The sequence below is a fragment of the Hyla sarda genome, chromosome 6 (assembly GCF_029499605.1).
Source record: "Hyla sarda isolate aHylSar1 chromosome 6, aHylSar1.hap1, whole genome shotgun sequence".
Classification (NCBI taxonomy): Eukaryota; Metazoa; Chordata; class Amphibia; order Anura; family Hylidae; genus Hyla; species Hyla sarda.
The window spans coordinates 240,140,324-240,166,652 of NC_079194.1; the positions used below are offsets into that span (position 1 = coordinate 240,140,324).

The following is a 26,329-nucleotide window of genomic DNA, read 5'->3' on the forward strand; positions in this document are numbered from 1 at the left end:
CAAAACAATTTTTTGTACACATTTTTCGTCTTCACGGGTTGCCCACGCAGATCGTCTCGGATAGAGGCGTCCAATTCGTGTCAAAATTCTGGAGGGCTCTCTGTAAACAACTCAAGATTAAATTAAACTTTTCTTCTGCTTATCATCCTCAATCCAATGGGCAAGTAGAAAGAATTAACCAGGTCCTGGGTGATTATTTACGGCATTTTGTTTCCTCCCGCCAGGATGACTGGGCAGATCTTCTACCATGGGCCGAATTCTCGTATAACTTCAGAGTTTCTGAATCTTCTTCCAAATCCCCATTTTTCGTGGTGTACGGCCGTCACCCTCTTCCCCCCCTCCCTACTCCCTTGCCCTCTGGTTTGCCCGCTGTGGATGAAATAACTCGTGATCTTTCCACCATATGGAAAGAGACCCAAAATTCTCTCTTACAGGCTTCATCACGCATGAAGAAGTTTGCTGATAAGAAAAGAAGAGCTCCCCCCATTTTTTCTCCCGGAGACAAGGTATGGCTCTCCGCTAAATATGTCCGCTTCCGTGTTCCCAGCTACAAATTGGGACCACGCTATCTTGGTCCTTTCAAAATTTTGTGCCAAATTAATCCTGTCTCTTATAAACTTCTTCTCCCTCCTTCTCTTCGTATTCCTAATGCCTTTCACGTTTCTCTTCTTAAACCACTCATCATCAACCGTTTCTCTCCTAAACTTATCTCTCCCACTCCTGTCTCCGGTTCTTCAGACATCTTTCCTGTAAAGGAGATACTGGCCTCCAAAAAGGTCAGAGGAAAAACCTTCTTTTTGGTTGACTGGGAGGGCTGTGGTCCTGAAGAGAGATCCTGGGAACCTGAGGACAATATCTTAGATAAAAGTCTGGTCCTCAGGTTCTCAGGCTCCAAGAAGAGGGGGAGACCCAAGGGGGGGGGGTACTGTTACGCCGAGCGCTCCGGGTCCCCGCTCCTCCCCGGAGCGCTCGCTACACTCTCGCTCCCGCAGCGCCCCGGTCAGATCCACTGACCGGGTGCGCTGCGATACCGCCTCCAGCCGGGATGCGATTCGCGATGCGGGTGGCGCCCGCTCGCGATGCGCACCCCGGCTCCCGTACCTGACTCGCTCTCCGTCGGTCCTGTCCCGGCGCGCGCGGCCCCGCTCCCTAGGGCGCGCGCGCGCGCCGGGTCTCTGCGATTTAAAGGGCCACTGCGCCGCTGATTGGCGCAGTGGTTCTAATCAGTGTGTTCACCTGTGCACTCCCTATGTATACCTCACTTCCCCTGCACTCCCTCGCCGGATCTTGTTGCCATTGTGCCAGTGAAAGCGTTCCCTTGTGTGTTCCTAGCCTGTGTTCCAGACCTCCTGCCGTTGCCCCTGACTACGATCCTTGCTGCCTGCCCCGACCTTCTGCTACGTCCGACCTTGCTTCTGTCTACTCCCTTGTACCGCGCCTATCTTCAGCAGTCAGAGAGGTTGAGCCGTTGCTAGTGGATACGACCTGGTCACTACCGCCGCAGCAAGTCCATCCCGCTTTGCGGCGGGCTCTGGTGAACACCAGTAGTGACTTAGAACCGGTCCACTAGCACGGTCCACGCCAATCCCTCTCTGGCACAGAGGATCCACCTCCTGCCAGCCGGCATCGTGACAGCAAGACCCCCTCTTCATCAGGTCCAATGATCTAAAAGTACTATACAACCTCAATATATATGGAAAAAGCCCGCGAATCGCGGGCTGGTAAAAAAACCTGGATATATAAATCCAGAGAAAATGTACCAACATAGAGATTGTTTTGTATAAGAGATTCTATGTTGGTACATTTTCTCTGGATTTATATATCCAGGTTTTTTTTACCAGCCCGCGATTTGCAGGCTTTTTCCATATATATTGAGGTTGTATAGCACTTTTAGATCATTGGACCTGATGAAGAGGGGGTCTTTCCCCTCGTAACGCGTGGTCCCTCTAATAAAATCTTTGGTTTATTATTTTTTACTTGTCCGCTTCGCTTCTTGCCGAACGAGGCTATACATACCTCTCCCGGTTACTGCCAGCAACCACCGAGTGAGCGCCGCTACGAGGATCTTCTCTCCTGCTTCCACAGGAAAACTCTACGTATAACATTACAGGACATATATGAACAATTAAAGAAGCAGTCTTTTTTTGCCCATATCATGCACACTCAGCATGACTAGTCCTACAGTGCCATTTGTTTCATTCCAGCAACATAGTCATGTGACAACCAGCCTGACCCATAAAAAATAACAATGCCAAATGTGTCAGAGGAAGTGGTCAGTTCTGTGTCAGCTGACTTCCTGTGAACTACAGATGTCTCCAAGCAGCTCACAGACGCCTCACCTCGCCACTCAGCTCCAACTATGAGTCTCAGCTGCTGGAGTCTAGCCAGGTAATTAGATGACCAAGCGACCACCAGGCTCCACACCCACTCTCTGCAAAGCCAGAGGATTCATGGGAAATGTAGGCAGCATTAGGAAATCATTTCTGTGATTCTGTGTGCAATAAGCATGGCTAAAATCTCATACATTCCACAAATGCTAAAATGGGTAACACAAAGCATAGAAGAAATTGTAAACAGTATTATTATTTTATAATAGCAGCCTATGCCACATTATATAAGAGATAATAATTGCATCTTTAAATTGTTTTTACCAGACCTTGAGATTCCAAGGGTCAGCTTATTCTCCAAATGAATGGGTGGAACACATAAGGCAGGGCATAAAATAAAGATATATTGCTCTCTCTGTAAGACTTGTGTATTTTTACCTGCACTCCTACATAAACCGGTTATCCCATTAGAAATCCAATTACTCACTTAGAAAGAAGTACTGATGTTGGTGATTATAGGGCAGATACTTTATCTTCTTCTTGCCGTACTGTAAAAAAGTGGAATAGAGTTATAGCAAATCTGCAGGGGAGTAGATTAGAGTAGATGAGTGGCTGCTGCTTTCTGTGAAATATAACTAATTTAATTCTTTAGAATGCTCATACCTCCACTGGCTGTGTGTCCCCAAGCACGAAAATGTGTACCATGTTGACATCTGGATCCTTGGTAAAGATGTTAGGTTTAGCATGATGCTGAAAATGGCGATGGTTCCACCAGTTCGCTGAGGCTCCCTGTAGGCAGATGAACCCATATAAGATGGGGAGCTACATCAAGGCTCAGTTCAAAGTTGTCACTCCTATAATTCCCTATATTAAAGTCACTAAGACCAAAGCTCTTTACCTTTCACGCTATGGTTTTTGTCAATAAAATACCCTGCGATATCCAATTTAAGTCAATAGGTTGAATGAAAGGACAGGATACTCTTTATAATGGTGATTCACTTTGGCCAAGATATGAGGTTTCAAAAGCTAGGACCTGACCCCCCCCCCCCCCCCCCACACACACACACACTTGCCTTCTAAGGATATGTTCACACTGAGTAATCAGAGATGAATTGAAGAGGAATAAGTTTGGTCAGGAAAATCTTGTTTTTTTGCCGTTTTCTCCCTTGCACGAAATGTGCACAGAATTTCCGCGGAATTCATGCAGGATTGCACATGGTCATGACGTCACGAGCGGGGAGTGGCCATGATGTCACGAGCCTCCGGCGCTGCACCCGATGCTCGAAAATAACGCCGGGTGCAGCAGGGAGATCACGAGGGTCCCCAGTGGCGGGACCCCGTGATCAGACATCTTATTCCCTATCCTTTGGATAGGTCAATGGAACTTTCATTGTTGGATAATTTAGAGCAGAAAAAGAAGGCAGAATTACTTGAATAAATTCCTCTCCAATTCTTCAGTGCGAACATACCCTAATAAAAAAAAGTGGCTTTTCTAAACTGGAAACCCCATGTAACATGTATAGCCATTTCAAGAGTTTCTATATACACTAAATGTGGGTTCTAGCAGTTCATATACAAAAAGTGATTATCCCTAGTATGACATCACCTTCAGATGACCAATGACAAACTTGTGGGCAGTGTGGTTCCATTTTGATTTCTTAAAGACGGAAAGGTGTCCAAAATCATGCTGTAGCCATCCAGCCTGGGCCTGTGGGAAATTAGATATACTATAATCTAAAGCAATAAGCTCCTTGACAATTGTACATGTGCTACTTTACACTTTAGAGAAGTATGCTATATGTTTCTTTGAATAACTCACCTGAGAAATTGTAAGCAGAGCAATGACCATAAAAGTTGGTATCCACCCTGTACCAAGGTAGTGAAGGGTAGCAAATGCAAGAAGCTCCAAGACCAGAATGTGTGCAAGGTATAGGCCAAAAAATACCTTACTGGCTTGAAAAAGATTCATTTCTTCTGCTGTTTTACGCAGTTCACGGAAATCTTCCGCTTGCTGAGCCTGTACCGAAGGAAAAATGATGATTGACTGAAATGTACTACGTATCTCAGCATATGTAACCACCATCTTCAAATCCAACTAGACAATCTTGCTCACAAATAAGGATCAATTTCATAAAACATCAATACACCTGTCAGTATGACAGCACAAAAGGAAGAAAGAGATGGCACTTCGCACGTGCCACGTGCGAAGTGCCATCTCTTTCTTCCTTTTGTGCTGTCAAGCTAAGTTCCTGGTCTTCGGGATAGAGCACCGCTGTATGGGGGAATATCCTTTGTCCTTGCTGATCCACAACGCACCTCCTGCTATTTTTGTCCATTTTGGAACTGGTAGTTCCCCACATCTTTGTGTTTGTTACACCTATCAGTATATTGCATGTTTAGGGTTTGGGTAGAAACCAGGATACCCAAACAAAAAGCATGCCATATATAGGATTTGCAACCATAGGTCTATTGGTCAAGGAAGCATAAATAAGCCACCATGGTGCCACAATCTTAAATTGCTCATTGGCTCCTGATGCATTTGGGTACTCAAAAAAATAAGTATAATACCAAAGCAAAGAACTGCATTGTTAGCAAATAAGGAAGTGGAGACCTAGCCCAAGAAAATATTAAGGGACTGGACAGGAAACAAGCTCTAGGTCCTTGGAGCCAAAAGCACCAACAAATTGGGTTGGCCAATTTTGATCTATACTATTGGCCATTCTATAAACACCAATGCATCTGGTTGCACATTTGACTGCTACTGTTTGTCTGACCAAGAATAAAATGAATAGTTCCTTAATACCTTATTACTTAATAACAATAACTAAAAAATGGAAAAGTACCATAGATGATATGGAAATGGTGCGTCGTATAACGTTGCTCATGAAGATATGGGAACCCACTAACAAGAATAAGCTAAATAATGACCACATATTGGCAGCAAAGCATTGTATTACCGCAGTGGTCAGAGAAGAAAGCAGCCTAAGAATATTATTAATAATGGAGGAGTCCTGAGTGCCGTTTATTTGTCCTATAACAATATCAGCCCATCAATAATGGAGAAATGAGATTACATTACCCAACTGTGCGACAAGCTTTTCCATCTACTCTTTGTTACCCTTGATATGCAATTCAACCTCCCATTGAAGTCTTAATGTTGAGTTATTTCTTCATTTCTAGATACTATATCTAGATTTATAAACTCATTATAGGTAATGTTCATCACAAACATACCAGCCCTGATTTACTAAGAGTGGAGTGTAGGTTTCGTTGTGTTTTTTTTTTTTCCACAACAGATATTATTCCACAGTATTTACTAAGGTTTCCCTACATTTTGCACTTTTCCCTTCATTTTGCTTTTTTTTACACATGCTCTGATCTGTGGGGTTTTCATCAGCTCAAATCCACCACATTTTCAGTGGAAACCTTAGTAAACATGCCCCCTTTTTCGAGACCATGCCCCCTATTCCCGACAGCCACACCCCTTTTTTAGGTTTTCTCAGTAAAATGGTCAGATTTTTTTAAAGTCTGACACAAATTCTGGTGCAGACAGGTTGTTTATGTTTATGCCCTGGAATCCTCAGGGATTTTGTTGATTACAGAATCTGGCAAACAACCCGACAAAACAGGCCAGGTTTACAATAGTAAATCAGGGCCACCATGTATAAAAATATAACCGATTCCAACTACACTGCACTAGTGCTTTGCCCATTTTCTCTTTGTAGAGATGTGTAGATACTTGAACCTCCTCACTTGCTGTTTCTACCACATATTTTTATATCTTTTTAATCTACACTTATACCCACTTCCCCTTTTCTGTACGTCAGATCTATTTTTGGTTACATTTTCTTCTTATTAATACCAGTTGCTCCTCCTAGACGTGCATAAGTACTGGGTGCATCATTCTAACAGGTCTGAAATCACAGGGTAACATCTTAATATACAGAATTACCCCCATTACTACTTTTCCTTTTCCCTACAACATGCCACCAAACATATCCATGTTTTTCTGGCATGTTGTAGGGAAAAGGAAAAGTAGTACAGTTACCCAATGATATAAAGCTATGAACATCTTTACAACCAATTTTCTTTTCATTGTCCCAAAACATTTCTAGAATGAAAATTTAAACAACTTCTCAACCAGACACAGATTTTTTTAGTATTTGCAGATTTGAAGCTATAAAGCGACTTCTTGTTCAGGCACTTAAATAATTGTTGTACCATTTTTTCAGTGGTACATCAGGCTTTATTACACAAAGGGGGAGATTTATCAAAACCTGTCCAGAGGAAAAGTTGCTGAGTGGCCCATAGCAACCAATCAGATCGCTTCTTTTATTTTTGAAAAGGCCTCTGAAAAATGAAAGAAGCGATCTGATTGGTCTGATTGGGCAACTCAGCAACTTTTCCTCTGGACAGGTTTTGATAAATATCCCCCAAAGTGATGCTAAAATAATGTTTTACATTGTGTCCCCTTTACATTATGGACATCACTATATAGAGGGTGTGTATAGGGGGCTGGACTAGGGGGTGTAGTTTGGGATGTATGATTTTTTTTCTCTAATATTTATTTTTTATTTTATGTTGACGTATAAGCCCCGGTTACTGTGGAAATATAGCCCCCTGACATGAGATATATGCAGAGGTGATCTGAGTCTTCTAAGATACCTGGAGATACCTGGTACTGGTGAGCAAATGATCGCCTGGTTGGTAAGCAGGAAGGAGTACTACCGTCCATTGATATTTATACACAGCGTTCATTAAGCATTGTATATACAGTAATAGAGAAGGCAGGGATGGTAATACACCGTCCCTGCCTTCTCTCTGGAGAGCCCGCCTATTACTGACAGAGTTAATGGCTGACCACCAAGAGGTATAAAGTCTACGGGAATTCGGCAACTTAGTTAACATTCTTCATAATCAGTTTCCTGTCATCTGTGCTTACAGCTCTTATGCTGATGTATCTCCATGGTAACAGACTACAAACACTTTGTAGTCTGATCCTGCTGTCTTGTTTCTCTCCATTTGACCATACTGTGTGTGTGAGGCCTTGATTCTTATGCCACAAGCTTGTAGGCACTCCCTCCAGTTGATGAAATCAGTGCAATAATATGTTTGGGTGCATTCGCACCATGTTTTTGCAATACAGTTCCCGTATACGTATTTAATTTGAAAACCATATGGAACCGTATTGAAAACCGTATGCATTGACTCTCCATTGAAAACAGTATGCCAAACGATGCATCCGGTTGCATCCGTTTTGCATCTTGTACGGTTTTGTCCATTTTTTTACCGTACCCAAAACCATAGCCTACCACGGTTTTTGGTCCGGGTGAAAAACCGTATTGAAAACGTATACAGTTTTTTTTAACATGGGAGTCAATGGGAACTGTAGAGAACCGTATGTGCGTACGGTTCCATCCGGTTTTCACTATTCGCTTCTTGACTTGGCACAGTTTTTTTTTCTTGGAATTTCAATCAAACAATTGAAACTTATTCACAATGGAGTGAAAAGTTAAAAACGTATACTTTTTTTTCTTGAAAAACTGACGCAACCGGACATCATTTTTCAAACCGTATATATGGGTTAAAATTTGTACACACGTTTTGATACAGTTTAGTCCGGTTTTGAGTAATCCGTTTTTCATCAAAAACCTGATACGGGAACTGTATTGCAAAAACGTGGTGTGAATGCAGCCTTTGCTAATGATAGTAATAAAGTGAATTAATTGATAAATCTGTTACATACTCACATTTTTACCTCGGTCCTGACTAGGCTCATTCTCTGCCAGTTCACCAATATACAGTGGCTTAAGAAATTTTCTCACAAAAGTAAGATCCGGATGAAAAGCATGAAAAGCTTCCTAAACAAAATATAAAGAGGTCAGACATTAAAATATGGCAAATGAGGAATTACGGCAATGCTAAGCACTTATTATTATTTATAGGGTTTTCTGATCTCTTATAAATATAGGTACAGTAAATAATGGAGCATGTCTAGGACTAGCTGAAGTGTGAGATTGATGTCCGTGGGAGATTACAGCCGGCTAGGCAACAAAGAGCGTGAGACACTAACATTCATCAGACGTACACACACTATGTGCCTATGCAGCTCTGAGATATAAGAGTGGAGGTGGGTGATACTGACTCAAGTACTGTGAGTCACTGCCTGTCTGAGACTCCCAAATGTAAGCAACAAATTACAAGCCCAAATTACCCCCCATTTTAGTCATGTTAGCAGCAGTTTTGTTGCTTTTTGATGGTATGAACAAAGAAGGGAATAACATCCATGATCTCATGAGGTTGTGCCTGTCAAGATGTAGAATACATTACGTAGTGTGTGATCAGTCAGCTCTAAAGGTTAATGTGTTGGGAGCAGGAAAAATGGGCAAGTTCAAGGATCTGAGTAAATTTAAAGGGGGCTATGTGACTGTGTCAGAACGTCTCTAAATGTCAGGTCTTGTGGAGTGTATCCAGTATGCAGTGGTAGGAACCTATGAAAAAAGATCCAAAGAAGGAGCACCGTGAACCTGCAACAGGTTAATGGAAGCCCAGGGGTCATTGAGATTAGTGGGGGTAGTGACTACCGTGTCTGGCCTGATCACATGGAAGAGATACTATAGAATTAATTGCTGGAAAAGTGAATATTTGCTAAAATAGTGCTGAGATGGGTAGACATAGAATCGGACCATGCTCACCTCTTGAATAATGTTTGAATAATGAGCATGGGAACATCAGAACTGGAACATGTCTAATGGCAGTGGCCTTTTTCAGCAGGATAATGTCCCTGTCACACATTGTTTAGGAATGGTTGAAGAAATATGACAAAGAGTTCAAGGTGGTGACATGACCTCCAATGTCCCCAGATCTTAGTCTGATAGAGCATCTATGGGATGTGCTGGAAAAGCAAGTCCCATCCATGGGGGTAGCACCTCACAACTTACAGGATTTAAAAGGTTTTCTGCTAATGTCTTGGTGTCAGATACCACAGGGAACGTTTAGAGGACTTTCCCCTGAGAGGATTTCTAACACTGTGAGCTAATGAACAGAGTTATTTTTATAATAAATATAGATGATAGAGGCATACAAATTACGGGTACATGGTCAGGATTAGGTGCTGAATAACATTAATATATATTCTTTGTTGGATCTGACAGGTACGCTTTAAGCATCACCTAAGACTAAGGCTGCATTTACACTTTGTTTTTACATTACGGGTGCCGGATCCGGCTGGGGGAGGGGCAAACTGGGCGCTCCCGTACCCCAGACGGACCAGCGCTGAACTCCATTTACTTTAATGAGCTGACCGGAGTCAAACAGTGACTCCGGATCGGCTCATTTTTGACCCGTATGTGGTTTCCTGACCAGACCTAAAACCGTAGTATACTACCGTTTTAGGTCCGGTCACAAAACCGGATACGGGTCAAAAATGAGCCGACCGGAGTCACCGTTTGACGGCGGTCAGCTCATTAAAGTAAATGGAGTTCAGCGCTGGTTTGGCTGGAGCGGTTTCCCCCTCCCCCAGACGGATCCGGCACCCGTAATGTAAAAACAAAGTGTGAATGCAGCCTAAGATTGTTTGCAGAGACAGAACTATAATGGATGCATTAAAAGAAGTCACACTCAAACCTTTATTTGCCCCTCTACCACATAAGAAGGTATTAAGATACTAGCTGACACATGGTAGGTTGGGGCAAATTTGCATCAACTGATGTTTTACATGCACACACCTAAATATAGAAATTATCACAATACTGAGTTACTGATGTATTTAAGAACACTTACAAAGGCCCTAAAGGTTTTCTTAAAATGTGACTACATCACGAGCTAATCTAAGGCTGGGTTCACACCATGTTTTTGCAATACAGTGCCGTCACAGTTTTTTGATAAAAAACTGATTCCTCACAACCTGACTAAACTGTATAAAAACGTGTACAAATTTTAATCTGTACACTGTTGAAAACCGTATAAAGTTTGAAAAATGATGTCCGGTTAAAAAAAAAAAACGTATAAGTTTTTAATTTTTCATTCTATTATGAATAAAGTTTCACTTGTTTGATTGAAATTCCAAGAAAAAAACTGTGCATAGTCAAAAACCATATGGTGAAAACCAGATGGAACCGTACGCACATATGGTTCTGTACGGTTTTCATTGACTCCCATGTTAAAAAAAAAACGTATACGTTTCAATACGGTTTTTCACCCGGCCCAAAAGCTGTGGTAGGCTATGGTTTTGGGTACGGGATAAAAAAAAAAACTGCCCAAAATTATACAGGATGCAAAACGGACACAACCTGATGCATCTTTTGGCATATGGTTTTCAATGAAGAGTCAATACATACGGTTTGCAATACGGTTCCGTATGGTTTTCTAATTGAAAACGTATACGGGAACTGTATTGCAAAATGTGGTGTGAACCCAGCCTAAGAGACCACAACCAGCAAGTTTGCTTCGTTAATTAGAGTGCCATTAGATATGCTCACGTAGCTTGGGATGACTGACAGGTAGTCTGGAGCAATGTCTACCCCCATCATCATTACATTATCTAATACATCTCCAAGTCTGAGACCCTCAAGAAATATCCACATACATATATGTATATATATATATATGTGTGTTATCAGCAGCTCTACCTGGATTTTTACATGCTGACACCTTTATGTTTGATGCCCCTTTAACCTTCTGTGCTAAGGCTCCTTTTACACTAGTGATCTCTCTGTTATTGAAGTTCCGTCGCATGTTCCGTCACGATTTTCGGCAAAAACCTGCCGTTAAAAAACTTGTGACGGTCGAGACTAAATCGGGCATGAATTACGGGCATATAAGGGTGCAAACGGGCAGTTACAAAATCCCATAGACTGCAATGCGATTTAGTCTCAGCCGTCAGGGGTTTTGTAACGGCCGGGTTTTTGCCTAAAATCGTGACGGAACATGCGACGGAACTTCAATAATGGAGAAATCACTAGTGTGAAAGGAGCCTAAGAATTTGAAGTGTATGATTCCAGTCTAATGGTCTATTCACACGTAATGTATTCTGTGCAGATTTGATGCTCAGGATTTTCTGCGTCAGATTTCAATATAAACTGAATGACAGAACGCAGCGTAGAATACTGTACGTGTGAATAGACCATAAAGAATATATTTGCACAACATAAGAAGCAAGGAATAAGTACATGATGTTGAGTGTGTGAAATGACATCTGATGTTTTATTGGTCAGAATACAGTTGAGGCTGTGTATTTTATTTCTGAAATGTATTGTTCTTATGTTACTTGATATAGCAGTATATGATGTAATATTATTCTACACACTGGTGTTTTATCGATTTTATAATCTTCCTTTCAGCCCTTAACGGCTTCCCTGCCAGATAGTGACCCCTGGTTGCCTGCAACAGTATGAACTACAGTAACCTCGTCCCTGCAGTTCTCCGCAGCCTCTGTCCTCAATGAGCCACAGTCAGAGGCGCTCCTCTATATAGGCCATGCCCACATGCTGGTAACGCCAGCTGTCTACATCAGACTAGAGGGCTTAGAAACCCCTCCTTGTGGCATTGTTCTTCACACAGAACATACAGTACATGATGGAAGCAGATCCATATATTAACCATTGTCCTATACTAAAGCGCACATCAGAAAAATCCAACTGAATGAATGTGCTATAAGCCTATGCAACATTATTCTGTAAAAAAGATGCTTATAATGTGAATTGGAGCGGCTGCACATGTGGAGCCAAAACCCCACTGAGAATGGGGACTAAGTACTCAGGATTGGTGGGGATTTCCTTGCCTAGCCCCACTTTTCCCCGAATAGTCAGATGGCTGTGACCTTTATTCACACCCTTTTATTCACACCCCTGTGCCCGATTCACGTCCCCTCAGTCTCATATTATCTAGCGTTTACACCTCTTATTGAAATTAAGTTCCCACCCCTCTGACTACTCAGGGGGAAATCACAATGACAACCAAATAGTGTAATCCTCCTATCTCAGAATCACTGGAATCAGGGCACCTGAGGATATAAAATGGTAAAAACTACTTTCCACTGACCGCAGGTTCTCTTTAGGGCACGTTCACACGCGCACATTTTTTTGCAGGTTTTCTGCTGCGTATTTGAAAGTGGGCGGGCTCTTCTCGGCTGTCCGCAGCAGATTTTCTGCGGCGGAATGTACAGTGCGGAAAATCCGCCGCAAGACCCATTGAAGTCAGTAGGGACTGTGGCGGATTTTCCACAGCGTAAATTGCGCCGCGGAAAATCTGTTGCGGTCAGCCGAGAAGAGCCCTCTCACTTTCAAATACGCAGCGGAAAACCCGCTAAAAAAATCTGCGCGTGTGAACGTACCCTTAGAAAGGTCCTCCTCGAATTGATGCAAATGTGTATACTGACTAAAAAAAAGTATTTTATTATATTTTCTGGTTTTAATTCACTGGGAAATTTAAATCAAATTACATATATGGACTCCATGTACCACATTTTCAGAATGTGATGTAAAAAAAAAAAAAAAACAGTAAAGGTTTACATAGTTGTAAGACACTTTTCTACTTAAAAGAAAAGAAATTGGGGCTCAGGGTCATGAATATTGAATCATATATTGTTTATTAATAAAATATTGATATATTGTCATTTGGGCAGCTCCGGTCTATTGATTACTAGACTGACAGGAGCCTCTCCGACAAATCTTTTTTTTTACTTTACTACTTAAATTAGATATTTAATTTCTATGCCAAATGTGTGTGCCCCATTGAAACGTACTGCCCCTTTCCGTTTTCAGACTGAACACATCAACACATGGCCAAGCAGAGTATTCTTGTGTACAGGGTGAGATAGCTGTGAGCCGAACTAGCATTTGACTGACAACTTTTCACATGTGTATGGCTAGGTTTCCACTTGTTTTTTTGGGGGGCAGTTTTTGGATATCTGCCACTGCAGTTTTTGAGCCAAAGTCAGAAGTGTATTCATAAGGGAGGAGAAGAGTAAGTTCTTCCTTTATATGTCCTATTCCTTTTGAATACATTTCTGGCTTTGGCTCAAAAATTGCAGTGGCAGATATCCAAAAACTGCCAGAAAAAAAAACAAGTGGAAACTGAGCCTATGACAACCTTAAATGTCCTCAGATATTTTTTATGGTAACAATGATACATGAACTTTTTTCGCTTGACAGTTCGCTAAAGATCTTAAGAATTGGACCTTTGTCAAGTGCGAATCTCTAAGGAGGGAAATTTCATCTAAATGACTACATCACCAACGCTGCTGAGCTCATGAATGTTTTACAGTAACCTGGCCCAATAACCGTCAGTCATTACATTACACTACACAAGATAGGCAACTAGGAGCTACAAAAAACGGTCTTTAGGAGGCGCTGCTCACATAAGTGAAAGAATGGAGAGACTCAGGCCAGCACAGGACAAAACTTGCTTATTTTGTAAAAAAGCGGACAACGCGTTTCGGCACATACAAAGTGCCTTCCTCAGGTCCAAAACGTACAATGCAAACTTCTTGGATAGTATGCAGAGTTACTGGTGATGATCCTGTGTGCAGACCTCTGCACACAGGATCATCTCCAGTAAGGCTGCTTTCACACTATAAAATTCATCCCTTTTAAAGATCCGTATGATGTTCCGTTATGAAAACCCTGAAAATCGGCCATTAAACGTCCGTTAGAAAATCCCATTATAGTCTATGGGATTTTTACATTATCCGTTTTAATCCGTTATTAATAACGGACGTTATTTTGTGATGGAAGTTAGTAACTAGAGATGAGCGAACTTACAGTAAATTTGATTCGTCACAAACTTCTCGGCTCGGCAGTTGATGACTTATCCTGCATAAATTAGTTCAGCTTTCAGGTGTTCCCGTGGGCTGGAAAAGGTGGATACAGTCCTAGGAGACTCTTTCCTAGGACTGTATCCACCTTTTCCAGCCCACCGGAGCACCTGAAAGCTGAACAGGATAAGTCATCAACTGCCGAGCCGAGAAGTTTGTGACAAATCGAATTTACTGTAAGTTCGCTCCTCTCTAATAGTAACAGGAGAAATAATGCATGCACTATTTCTTCCGTTCATTCTCCCGTCACAAAATAACGTCCGTTAATAATAACGGACTATAAAGGATTAAAACGGATAATGTAAAAATCCCATAGACTATAATGGGATTTTCTAACGGACGTTTAATGGACGATTTTCAGGGTTTTCATAACGGAACATCAAACGGATCTTTAAAACGGATTAATTTTATAGTGTGAAAGCAGCCTAACTCTGCATACCATCCAAGAAGTTTGCATTGTACGTTTTGGACCTGAGGAAGGCACTTTGTATGTGCCGAAATGCGTTGTCTGCTTTTTTACAAATTAAACAAGCTTTGTCCTGTGCTGGCCTGAGTCTCTCCGTTCTTTCACTTATGTGAGCAGCGCCTCCTAAAGACCGGTTTTTGTAGCTCCTAGTTGCCTATCTTGATTGTCTCTTGCATAAGAGCCCAGCCCCGGTCGGAGCGCAGCCGCTCCCACTTATTTTTAACTCCTAACTACAATCTGTGAGCAACTAGCAAAATCTGACAACAGATTCAGCATTGCATTCTACCTTGGGAGCGCCCCCTATTTTTGTCCTTCTCTCCATATATCCACTACACTACACAGAATGCTTCTGCCTTCAGATTATACTAAAAATAAAACAGATTTAGGGATTCTACAGATTCACTCATTTACAGCCTGACGCAGCCTTTATATGTAACACTATGTAGATTCCTCTGACATGCCCACAGGCCAAGAATTGTAGAGGGGTCATGTACAATAAGAATGATCCACAAAGAATACATTGGATTTGTTGTCATTGTTTTGAGGAAAGTTTGTTTCGAGCACTTTTAAGTCTCACATAACAGTAAATGTCTGGAAGGACGGAATGTATAGCTACAAAGTAGTGTGAACCCAGTCCTACTATGTTCAGCACTGCTCTATATGTCCTCCATGCTGCTACTACTTTTTAGAGCTTACTTTAGAGATACTGGGGAGATTTACCTCTTCTTATGTGTGTGCAGTATATAAGAGACATAATATCAGCTAGTAAAGAACTGAAACTAGAGATGGAGCCTGCAGAGGGGAAAACTGGTGAAAAATGTCATAGACAAGTTATATAATGGCCAGAATCAGTGCTACACACAGTGGCTGATGCTGGAAAAGGATACATTTTAAGTGTAAAAGGATACATTTTAAGTGTAAAAGGATACATTTTAAGTGTCTAAACAGTAGGGGAAACCTTCACTAATTACAAGAACAAGTGGGGGTATCCCTTTAAGATTTGATGGCGAAAACTGAAAGGGGAATGGGTCTCCTACTGGAGTCTATGGAAGCCATGGAGCCAACTTGTTGGGAAAACCTCTTTAACAGACTAGTAAAGAGCTGTATGGATTTGTAGGTGGAAATGTTTTGCCTTAAAGGGGTACTCCGGTGGAAATTATTATTATTATTATTTTTTTAAATGAACTGGCGCCAGAAAGTCAAACAGATTTGTAAATGACTTCTATTAAAAAATCTTTATCTTTTCAGTACTTATTAGCAGCTGTATGCTACAGAGGAAATTCTTTTCTTTTTGAATTTCTTTTTTTGTCTTGTCCACAGTGCTCTCTGCTGACACCTCTGTCCGTGTCAGGAACTGTCAAGAGCAGCATAGGTTTGCTATGAGGATTTTCTCCTGCTCTGGACAGTTCCTGATACGGGCATCAGGGGTCAGCAGAGAGCACTGTGGACAAGACAAAAAAGAAACCGGAGTACCCCTTTAACACAAATGTGAAACTTGTAGATTTTTGGATTTTCCCTGTAGTCTGGGCTAGACTTAGGGAGCAAGCAGTTCCCAAATATCCTTAGGTTGGCTTTACTTGGCATCTGGCTCTGCAGCATCATCTCATTTACTTAAAGGGGTACTCCGGTGAAAACCTTTTTCCTTTTAAATCAACTGGTGGCAGAAAGTTAAACATATTTGTAAATTACTTCTATTGAAAAATCTTAATCCTTCCTGTACTTATTAGCTGCTTAATACTACAGAGGAAATTCTTTTCTTTTTGGAATGCTCTCTGATGACATCATGAGCACAGTTCTCTCTGCTGACGTTATTATAATAATAAAAACGCTTTATTTATTGTTGTCCTTAGTGGGATTTGAACCCAAGGCCCCAGCATTACAAGGCAGCAGTGCTAACCACTGAGCCACCATGCTGCCCTTAGCATGCATCTGCTATGCATGGTTGCTAAAATGGACAGAGATGTCAGCAGAGAGCACTGTGCTCGTGATGTCATCAGTGTTCCAAAAAGAAAAGAATTTCCTCTGTAGCATTCAGCAGCTAATAAGTACTGGAAGGATTAAAATTTTTTAATAGAAGTCATTAACAAATATGTTTAACTTTCTGCCACCAGTTGATTTAAAAGAAAAAAGGTTTTCACCGGAGTACCCTTTTAAATGAGTCTTTATTGCAATGCCAAAGTCAACCTATGGACAACAGTAGCGCTGTTTCTGAAAAAAAGTAGATAATTTACTAAACTAATGCAACCCAATTTACAGCTGAATTAAGTTAATTTTACTGTATACATTTTTCCTTCTATTTCTCTTCCTCTTAAGTCCAGCATTTTTACCTATTCCACTCTCTTAATATCTGATTTGTCAGAGATGAGACTTTGTCGCAGTTTAGAAACATTTGCGTGCGATATTGTAAACTCCTTTTAATGCATATTCATTGCCTCGAAGCTGATCAGGCCTACAAGGTCAGTATTGCCATCAGTGCAGATACACACAGCGGCCATCCAGACGATACTTAAAAGCTTCTATTACCCAAGTCATAGCCAAATGAGGAGTGGACACTCTGAATTATTTTACAGCGCCCGGTTTTGTAACATGATTTGGATTTAGTCTTTTTGTAGTCCCTGTGATGTATTTGCTGGTAGAAATCATTTGTTCACAATGATTTAAACAGATAATAGAGCAGGAGAAAGACATGAGGCTTCCTATTGTAATGTATGACACTGCGGCCACAGGGAATGAACATGGTTATGGACAAGAATGGCAGGGAACAAACGCTATATGTCCCAATGGACATTACTCAGGAATTTGCCAAGTGTTTGGTCTTGGTGAACAAAGCTGATGCATCAATGTAAGAGAAGCTGTACTATAGATAACATGCAACACAATGTACGCATCATAGACACTGGTACAAACATATTGGAAGAATAGATCATGGAATTCTAGATAGATAGATAGATCCTATTATCATAGATCACTGTTTCCCAACTGGGGTGCCTCCAGCTGTTGCAAAACTACAACTCCCAGCATGCCTTCGGCATGCTGGGAGTTGTAGTTTTGCAACAGCTGGAGGCACCTCGGTTGGAAAAAATTGTCATAGATAGATACCAGAAGCATAGATAGATAATATAATCCTAGATTGATAAATAGATAGATCCTATAATCATAGATAGACATTTAGATAATACAATCATAAAGAGGTAGAATATATATCAATGGCAGATATATAGTTGCACATATCAATGGAGATTAGATAGAGATAAATAGATAGATATGAGATAGATAGATAGATATGAGATAGATAGATATGAGATATATATGAGATAGATAGATAGATAGATAGATAGAAATTAGATAGATAGATAGATATGAGATAGATAGATAGATAGATAGATAGATAGATAGATAGATATGAGATAGATAGATATGAGATAGATAGATATATAGATAGATAGATAGATAGATATGAGATAGATAGATAGATAGATAGATAGATAGATAGATAGATAAAAATGAAATAGATAGATATGAGATAGATATGAGATAGATAGAAATAAGATAGATAGATATGAGATAGATAGATAAATATGAGATAGATAGATATGAGATAGATAGATATGAGATAGATATGAGATAGATAGATAGATATGAGATAGATAGATATGAGATAGATAGATATGAGATAGATAGATAGATATGAGATAGATATGAGATAGATAGATAGAAATTAGATAGATAGATATGAGATAGATATGAGATAGATAGATATGAGATAGATAGATATGAGATAGATAGATAGATAGATATGAGATAGATATGAGATAGATAGATAGATAGATAGATAGATAGATATGAGATAGATAGATGGAGATGAGATAGATAGATATGAGATAGATAGATAGATAGATATGAGATAGATAGATAGATAGATAGATAGATAGATAGATATGAGATAGATATGAGATAGACAGATATGAGTTAGATATGAGATAGATAGATAGATATGAGATAGATAGATATGAGATAGATATGAGATAGATAGATATGAGATAGATAGATAGATATGAGATAGATAGATGTGAGATAGATAGATAGATATAGATATGAGATAAATAGATAGATATGAGATAGATCGCAATCCATGCTCCCAGCATCCGGGCACTCACCGAGGCGTCCTCTCCCGCATAGTGGCTGATGACCCGCATGCCCCCCGGGTGCCTCCTCACCCACTGACTGATGTTGTACACCTTGCGGTTTATCACCAGCCACTTGTCAGCCTCGGTGTTGTGTTTCTGCACTTCTTCCCAGGTGTAGTGGGGCTCCGACTTGACACAGCCATTGCTGCAGCCCTCTCCATTCTGTCCCCCCTTACCCATGGTAGATCCTTACTGGGGGGACACTTGGTGCCAACCTGCCCTCTCCTCCTCCACCTCCTCTTCACTCTGTGGGATGAGAAGTATTAGCAGATCCTCCCAGTGCACCTCATATCCTGCAGCCCACTCATCTCCTACAGCTTACACTACACCTCCTCTACAGCAGTCTTTCCCAAACAGGGGGCCTCCAGCTGTTGCAAAACTACAACTCCCAGCATGCTGGCTGTCTGGGCATACTGGGAGTTGTAGTTTTGCAACGGCTGGAGTCACCCTGGTTGGGAAACACTGCTCTACAGTATAACTATATCACACACCTGTATCCCATATAGAACAGCTACACATTGTACATGGCTTCTATATTACAGCAACATCCTCCATATTACAACCGTTTAGTTTCTATATCACACCTACAGCCTCTCCCTCCCTCTGCCCTTTGTATTATAACCGCTATCATACATATTTATTCCAGCGGTGTATTCTACACTACACCTACATCCACAGTGTTACAATTGTTTCCTCTATATTACATCCTTTACCCTATATTACAGCTCTATATCATATGCTACAGATCTCTCTCTATATCTAACAACCTTTACATGCTACACTTCACCTATATCATCCGAATTACAGGGACATCATATAGCAGTATATTGTGTATTACACTGACATCATATAGCAGTATATTGTGTATTACAGTGACATCATATAGCAGTATATTGTGTATTACAGTGACATATAGCAGTATATTGTGTATTACAGTGACATCATATAGCAGTATATTGTGTATTACAGTGACATCATATAGCAGTATATTGTGTATTACAGTAACATCATATAGCAGTATATTGTGTATTACAGTGACATATAGCAGTATATTGTGTATTACAGTGACATATAGCAGTATATTGTGTATTACAGTGACATCATATAGCAGTATATTGTGTATTACAATGACATCATTTGGCAGTATATTGTGTATTACAGTGACATATAGCAGTATATTGTGTATTACAATGACATCATATAGCAGTATATTGTGTATTACAGTGACATCATATAGCAGTATATTGTGTATTACAATGACATCATATAGCAGTATATTGTGTATTACAATGACATCATATAGCAGTATATTGTGTATTACAGTGACATCATATAGCAGTATATTGTGTATTACAATGACATCATATAGCAGTATATTGTGTATTACAGTGACATATAGCAGTATATTGTGTATTACAATGACATCATATAGCAGTATATTGTGTATTACAGTGACATCATATAGCAGTATATTGTGTATTACAATGACATCATATAGCAGTATATTGTGTATTACAGTGACATCATATAGCAGTATATTGTGTATTACAGTGACATCATATAGCAGTATATTGTGTATTACAGTGACATATAGCAGTATATTGTGTATTACAATGACATCATATAGCAGTATATTGTGTATTACAGTGACATATAGCAGTATATTGTGTATTACAGTGACATATAGCAGTATATTGTGTATTACAATGACATCATATAGCAGTATATTGTGTATTACAGTGACATCATATAGCAGTATATTGTGTATTACAGTGACATATAGCAGTATATTGTGTATTACAATGACATCATATAGCAGTATATTGTGTATTACAGTGACATATAGCAGTATATTGTGTATTACAGTGACATATAGCAGTATATTGTGTATTACAATGACATCATATAGCAGTATATTGTGTATTACAGTGACATCATATAGCAGTATATTGTGTATTACAATGACATCATATAGCAGTATATTGTGTATTACAGTGACATCATATAGCAGTATATTGTGTATTACAGTGACATCATATAGCAGTATATTGTGTATTACAGTTGTGCATGATATGGTATAGTTCTCCCCATTCCCCCTATTAGTTACATCATCTCCCTCTATTCCAGCCGTATACTGTACATTACACCTATATCCTTATATAACCACATTCCACTTGTTATACTGTACATCTCTGTATTAGTTACATCCCCTCCCCAGTAGACATCCTAGTACACCTCTATATAAGTGATATATGCACAATACATGTAGATATAACAGTTCTATCCTTTGTATTAGTTATGACACCTGTACCCTATACATTACTGTTATACATTGTATTCCCGCCTATTGCCCCCTCCCCCATTATTACCCTCGCCTCTCTGTCCCCCCCTGTCCTCCACCTGCTGCTACTACTCACTCAGCCGGAGGCTTCCTCGCTGCTCTGTCAGTCCCCGCAGCTCCACATGTAGCCGGCTGCAGGCAGTCCCCACCTCTCCCTCCTCCCCACCTCTCCCTCCTCCCCTCCTCATCCTCCTCATCCTCCTCTCCCCCCTCTCCCCTGTTTAGGGTTTCCAGGGCAATCAGCAGAGAGAGAGGACCAATCAGCGGCCGGGGTCCGGGGGCAGCCTCCTCGTCATTGGCCCTGGTGGATCTTTCGAAGCTGGAGGACGTGAGGGAATTATCCTTTTGGCTGGGAGGGGGCCAGATAACACCCCCGGCAACCTGAGGGAGAGGAGGGGAGGAGGTTTAGTCAGCGCACGGAGGCTCAGGAGATATTGGGGGGGTCACTATACTAGGAAGATAATGGATTTGGAAGAGGAGGGGTTAATATGCAGCTGCTGATGGAGATGCAGGGATAGAAGGAATGTTATGAGATACAGCGCAAAGAACAACAGTCCTACTGAGACTGATAGGGGGCGCTACAGGGAAGGTGCAGAGAGCACAGCGCACAATGAGCTGCCAGGTTACCTCAGGAGATGGGAACCGGAGACCTGCCAGTCACGTGCTGCGTTTACCCCTATACATAGCATCAATAGACCACACGACACGTTATATCACCAGAACGGTATTACACAGATACTTTGTATCACCAGAACGGTATTACACGGATACGTTATATATCACCAGAACGGTATTACCTGGATACTTTGTATCACCAGAACGGTATTACACTGATACGTTATATATCACCAGAACGGTATTACACGGATACATTGTATCACCAGAACGGTATTACCTGGATACTTTGTATCACCAGAACGGTATTAACTGGATACTTTGTATCACCAGAACGGTATTACACGGATACTTTGTATCACCAGAACGGTATTACACGGATACTTTGTATCACCAGAACTGTATTACAGGATACTTTGTATCACCAGAACGGTATTACCTGGATACTTTGTATCACCAGAACGGTATTACAGGATACTTTGTATCACCAGAATTGTATTACACGGATACGTTATATATCACCAGAACGGTATTACCTGGATACTTTGTATCACCAGAACGGTATTACACGGATACTTTGTATCACCAGAACGGTATTACACGGATACGTTATATATCACCAGAACGGTATTACACGGATACGTTATATATCACCAGAACGGTATTAACTGGATACTTTGTATCACCAGAACGGTATTACACGGATACTTTGTATCACCAGAACTGTATTACAGGATACTTTGTATCACCAGAACGGTATTACCTGGATACTTTGTATCACCAGAACGGTATTACAGGATACTTTGTATCACCAGAATTGTATTACACGGATACGTTATATATCACCAGAACGGTATTAACTGGATACTTTGTATCACCAGAACGGTATTACACGGATACTTTGTATCACCAGAACGGTATTACCTGGATACTTTGTATCACCAGAACGGTATTACAGGATACTTTGTATCACCAGAATTGTATTACACGGATACGTTATATATCACCAGAACGGTATTACAGGATACTTTGTATCACCAGAACGGTATTACACGGATACTTTATATATCACCAGAACGGTATTACAGGATACTTTGTATCACCAGAACGGTATTACACGGATACTTTGTATCACCAGAACGGTATTACAGGATACTTTGTATCCCCAGAACGGTATTACAGGATACTTTGTATCACCAGAACGGTATTACACGGATACTTTGTATCCCCAGAACAGTATTACAGGATACTTTGTATCCCCAGAACAGTATTACAGGATACTTTGTATCACCAGAACGGTATTACACGGATACTTTGTATCACCAGAACGGTATTACAGGATAATTTGTATCCCCAGAACAGTATTACAGGATACTTTGTATCACCAGAACGGTATTACACGGATACTTTGTATCACCAGAACGGTATTACAGGATACTTTGTATCCCCAGAACAGTATTACAGGATACTTTGTATCACCAGAACGGTATTACACGGATACATTATATATCACCAGAACAGTATTACCTGGATACTTTGTATCACCAGAATGGTATTACACGGATACATTATATATCACCAGAACAGTATTACCTGGATACTTTGTATCACCAGAATGGTATTACACGGATACGTTATATATCACCAGAACGGTATTACCTGGATACTTTGTATCACCTGAACGGTATTACAGGATACTTTGTATCACCAGAACAGTATTACACGGATACTTTGTATCACCAGAACGGTATTACCTGGATACTTTGTATCACCAGAACGGTATTACCCGGATACGTTATATATCACCAGAACGGTATTACCTGGATACTTTGTATCACCAGAACGGTATTACACGGATACGTTATATATCACCAGAACGGTATTACAGGATACTTTGTATTATCAGAACGGTATTACACGGATACGTTATATATCACCAGAACGGTATTACCCGTATACTTTGTATCACCAGAACGGTATTACCCGTATACTTTGTATCACCAGAACGGTATTACACGGATACGTTATATATCACCAGAACGGTATTACAGGATACTTTGTATTATCAGAACGGTATTACACGGATACGTTATATATCACCAGAACGGTATTACCCGTATACTTTGTATCACCAGAACGGTATTACCCGTATACTTTGTATCACCAGAACGGTATTACACGGATACGTTATATATCACCAGAACGGTATTACAGGATACTTTGTATTATCAGAACTGTATTACACAGATACTTTGTATCATCAGAACGGTATTACCTGGATACTTTGTATGACCAGAATGATATTACCTGGATACTTTGTATCACCAGAACGGTATTACCTGGATACTTTGTATTATCAGAATGGTATTACACAGATACTTTGTATTATCAGAACGGTATTACCCGGATACTTTGTATTATCAGAACGGTATTACCCGGATACTTTGTATTATCAGAACAGTATTACCCAGATACTTTGTATCATCAAAACGGTATTACCTGGATACTTTGTATCACCAGAACGGTATTACCTGGATACTTTGTATCATCAGAACAGTATTACCTGGATACTTTGTATCACCAGAACGGTATTACACGGATACTTTGTATTATCAGAACGGTATTACCCAGATACTTTGTATCATCAAAACGGTATTACCTGGATACTTTGTATCACCAGAACGGTATTACCTGGATACTTTGTATCATCAGAACAGTATTACCTGGATACTTTGTATCACCAGAACAGTATTACCTGGATACTTTGTATCACCAGAACAGTATTACCTGGATACTTTGTATCACCAGAACGGTATTATCTGGATACTTTGTATCATCAGAATGGTATTACCTGGATATTACCCGTAGAGCACCTACTCTGGGACAAAAATTATCTCCCAGTCTATACTCTGAAAAAACTCGAATGAACCCGGTCTGGCTTGAACATAAGGGAACTTATAAATGTGGCCATAGAGTATGTAAATGCTGTGATGTTATATCACCCTCTTCCACCTTCACGTCCTGCACCAATCATGACTCCTTTTCGATAAAGCATTATATCAATTGCAATACAAAGTACGTGATCTATTTGTTCACGTGTGAGCCATGTAATGTGCAGTACGTGGGGTGCACAACTAATACTTTAAAGGTGCGGGTCAGAAAACATCTGTCCGATACTCCACACTTTGACAGTAGAAACACCTCCATGATAACCAAACATATTGCAGAATGCCACTCCGGTAATTGGTCAGGGGTCAAATTGCAGGGCATAGAAAAAGTATTATGCCCAAAGAGAGGAGGAGATCATAAAAAGAAACTTTTGGACAGAGAAATTTATTGGATCCTTAGGTTAGACACTAGGTTTCCTAGGGGTCTTAATAAAAGGTTGGACGTAGTGCTTCATTATTAGTGGTCCATTATTACCTCCCCCTTTTTCTTTCTTTCATTTTTTGGTCTCATTGTTGGGGTAGTCTATTCATGATATTCGCCCATTGATAGAGGTTTGTCCCTACCATGTTCTTGTATATATATTTTTTTCTAGTTTTGCCTTAGTATATTTATTAATATTATATATATATATTTTTTTATTATATTATTATACAATATTATATTTCTCACCATTCCCTGCATAAGGTCCTCCGTTTTCTCAACTCATTATTATTACATGAGGTCTAAGAAATTTTGATATTTATGTATTTATTATTTTTTTCTATACAAAATCTCATGTATTGCAATTCTTCCTATGCCGTTGTGTGAACTGCGACATTTGCGTCTTTATATATATTTTTTAATCATATATATTACATATTTTCATGTTGCAGTTCACACAATGCTTTGGAGAACTTTTTATACCTTTAGCGGTTGCACAGCGGATTAGCCTATGTTTCCCTTGGGCTGCCGATGTTCAATCGCATAGATTGTTAGTTATTTTATTTTTATTATACTTGCACTTGTTTTTTCTATACATAGTTAATAAAGATTTAGTTTTTATTTCTTTTTAACTTTGATCACATCATATGATTAATATAACAGTGCATAAGTGTTTTTGTTCTCTATGCTAGTGGATCCGGGTGTGAACGGGAGCCACTCCTGGCTAATTAGCCCTGGGTGCCTCCCCTCGCCCCTGGTTCCATATATATAAGAGTACCTGGAATTTGTAATCATTGTACGACTAAGGCCAGCACCTGGCCAAAACGCGTCACTTCCTCTCTGTACCTGTTGCCTCGTTGATGTGAATAAAGCCGCACTTACCTGAGCCGAGCTGGAGTTTGCTTTCTTCATTACCTGGATACTTTGTATCACCAGAATGGTATTACCCGGATATTTTGTATAACCAGAACGGTATTACCCGGATACTTTGTATCATCAGAACGGTATTACACATATACTTTGTATCACCAGAACAGTATTAACCGGATACTTTGTATCATCAGAACTGTATTACCCAGATACTTTGTATCATCAGAACTGTATTACCTGGATACTTTGTATCACCAGAACGGTATTACCCGGATACTTTGTATCATCAGAACTGTATTACCTGGATACTTTGTATCATCAGAACAGTATTACCTGGAT

General features: G+C 40.3%; 1 protein-coding gene across 1 annotated transcript in view; it reads right to left on the reverse strand.

Moving 5' to 3' along the window:
* Positions 1–21,345, reverse strand: part of LOC130276848 (fatty acid desaturase 2-like) — a 35,502-nt gene extending 14,157 nt beyond the window's left edge. The window contains exons 1-7 of the mRNA XM_056526781.1: positions 21,213–21,345; positions 18,766–19,041; positions 8,078–8,188; positions 4,147–4,344; positions 3,934–4,035; positions 2,991–3,116; positions 2,815–2,875 (exon numbers count right to left, since the gene is read on the reverse strand). Of these exons, the coding sequence (XP_056382756.1) occupies positions 2,815–2,875; positions 2,991–3,116; positions 3,934–4,035; positions 4,147–4,344; positions 8,078–8,188; positions 18,766–18,975 (808 nt within the window). The 5' untranslated portion in view covers positions 18,976–19,041; positions 21,213–21,345. The remainder of the gene's footprint in view (positions 1–2,814; positions 2,876–2,990; positions 3,117–3,933; positions 4,036–4,146; positions 4,345–8,077; positions 8,189–18,765; positions 19,042–21,212) is intronic.
* Positions 21,346–26,329: the final 4,984 nt, after the last annotated feature.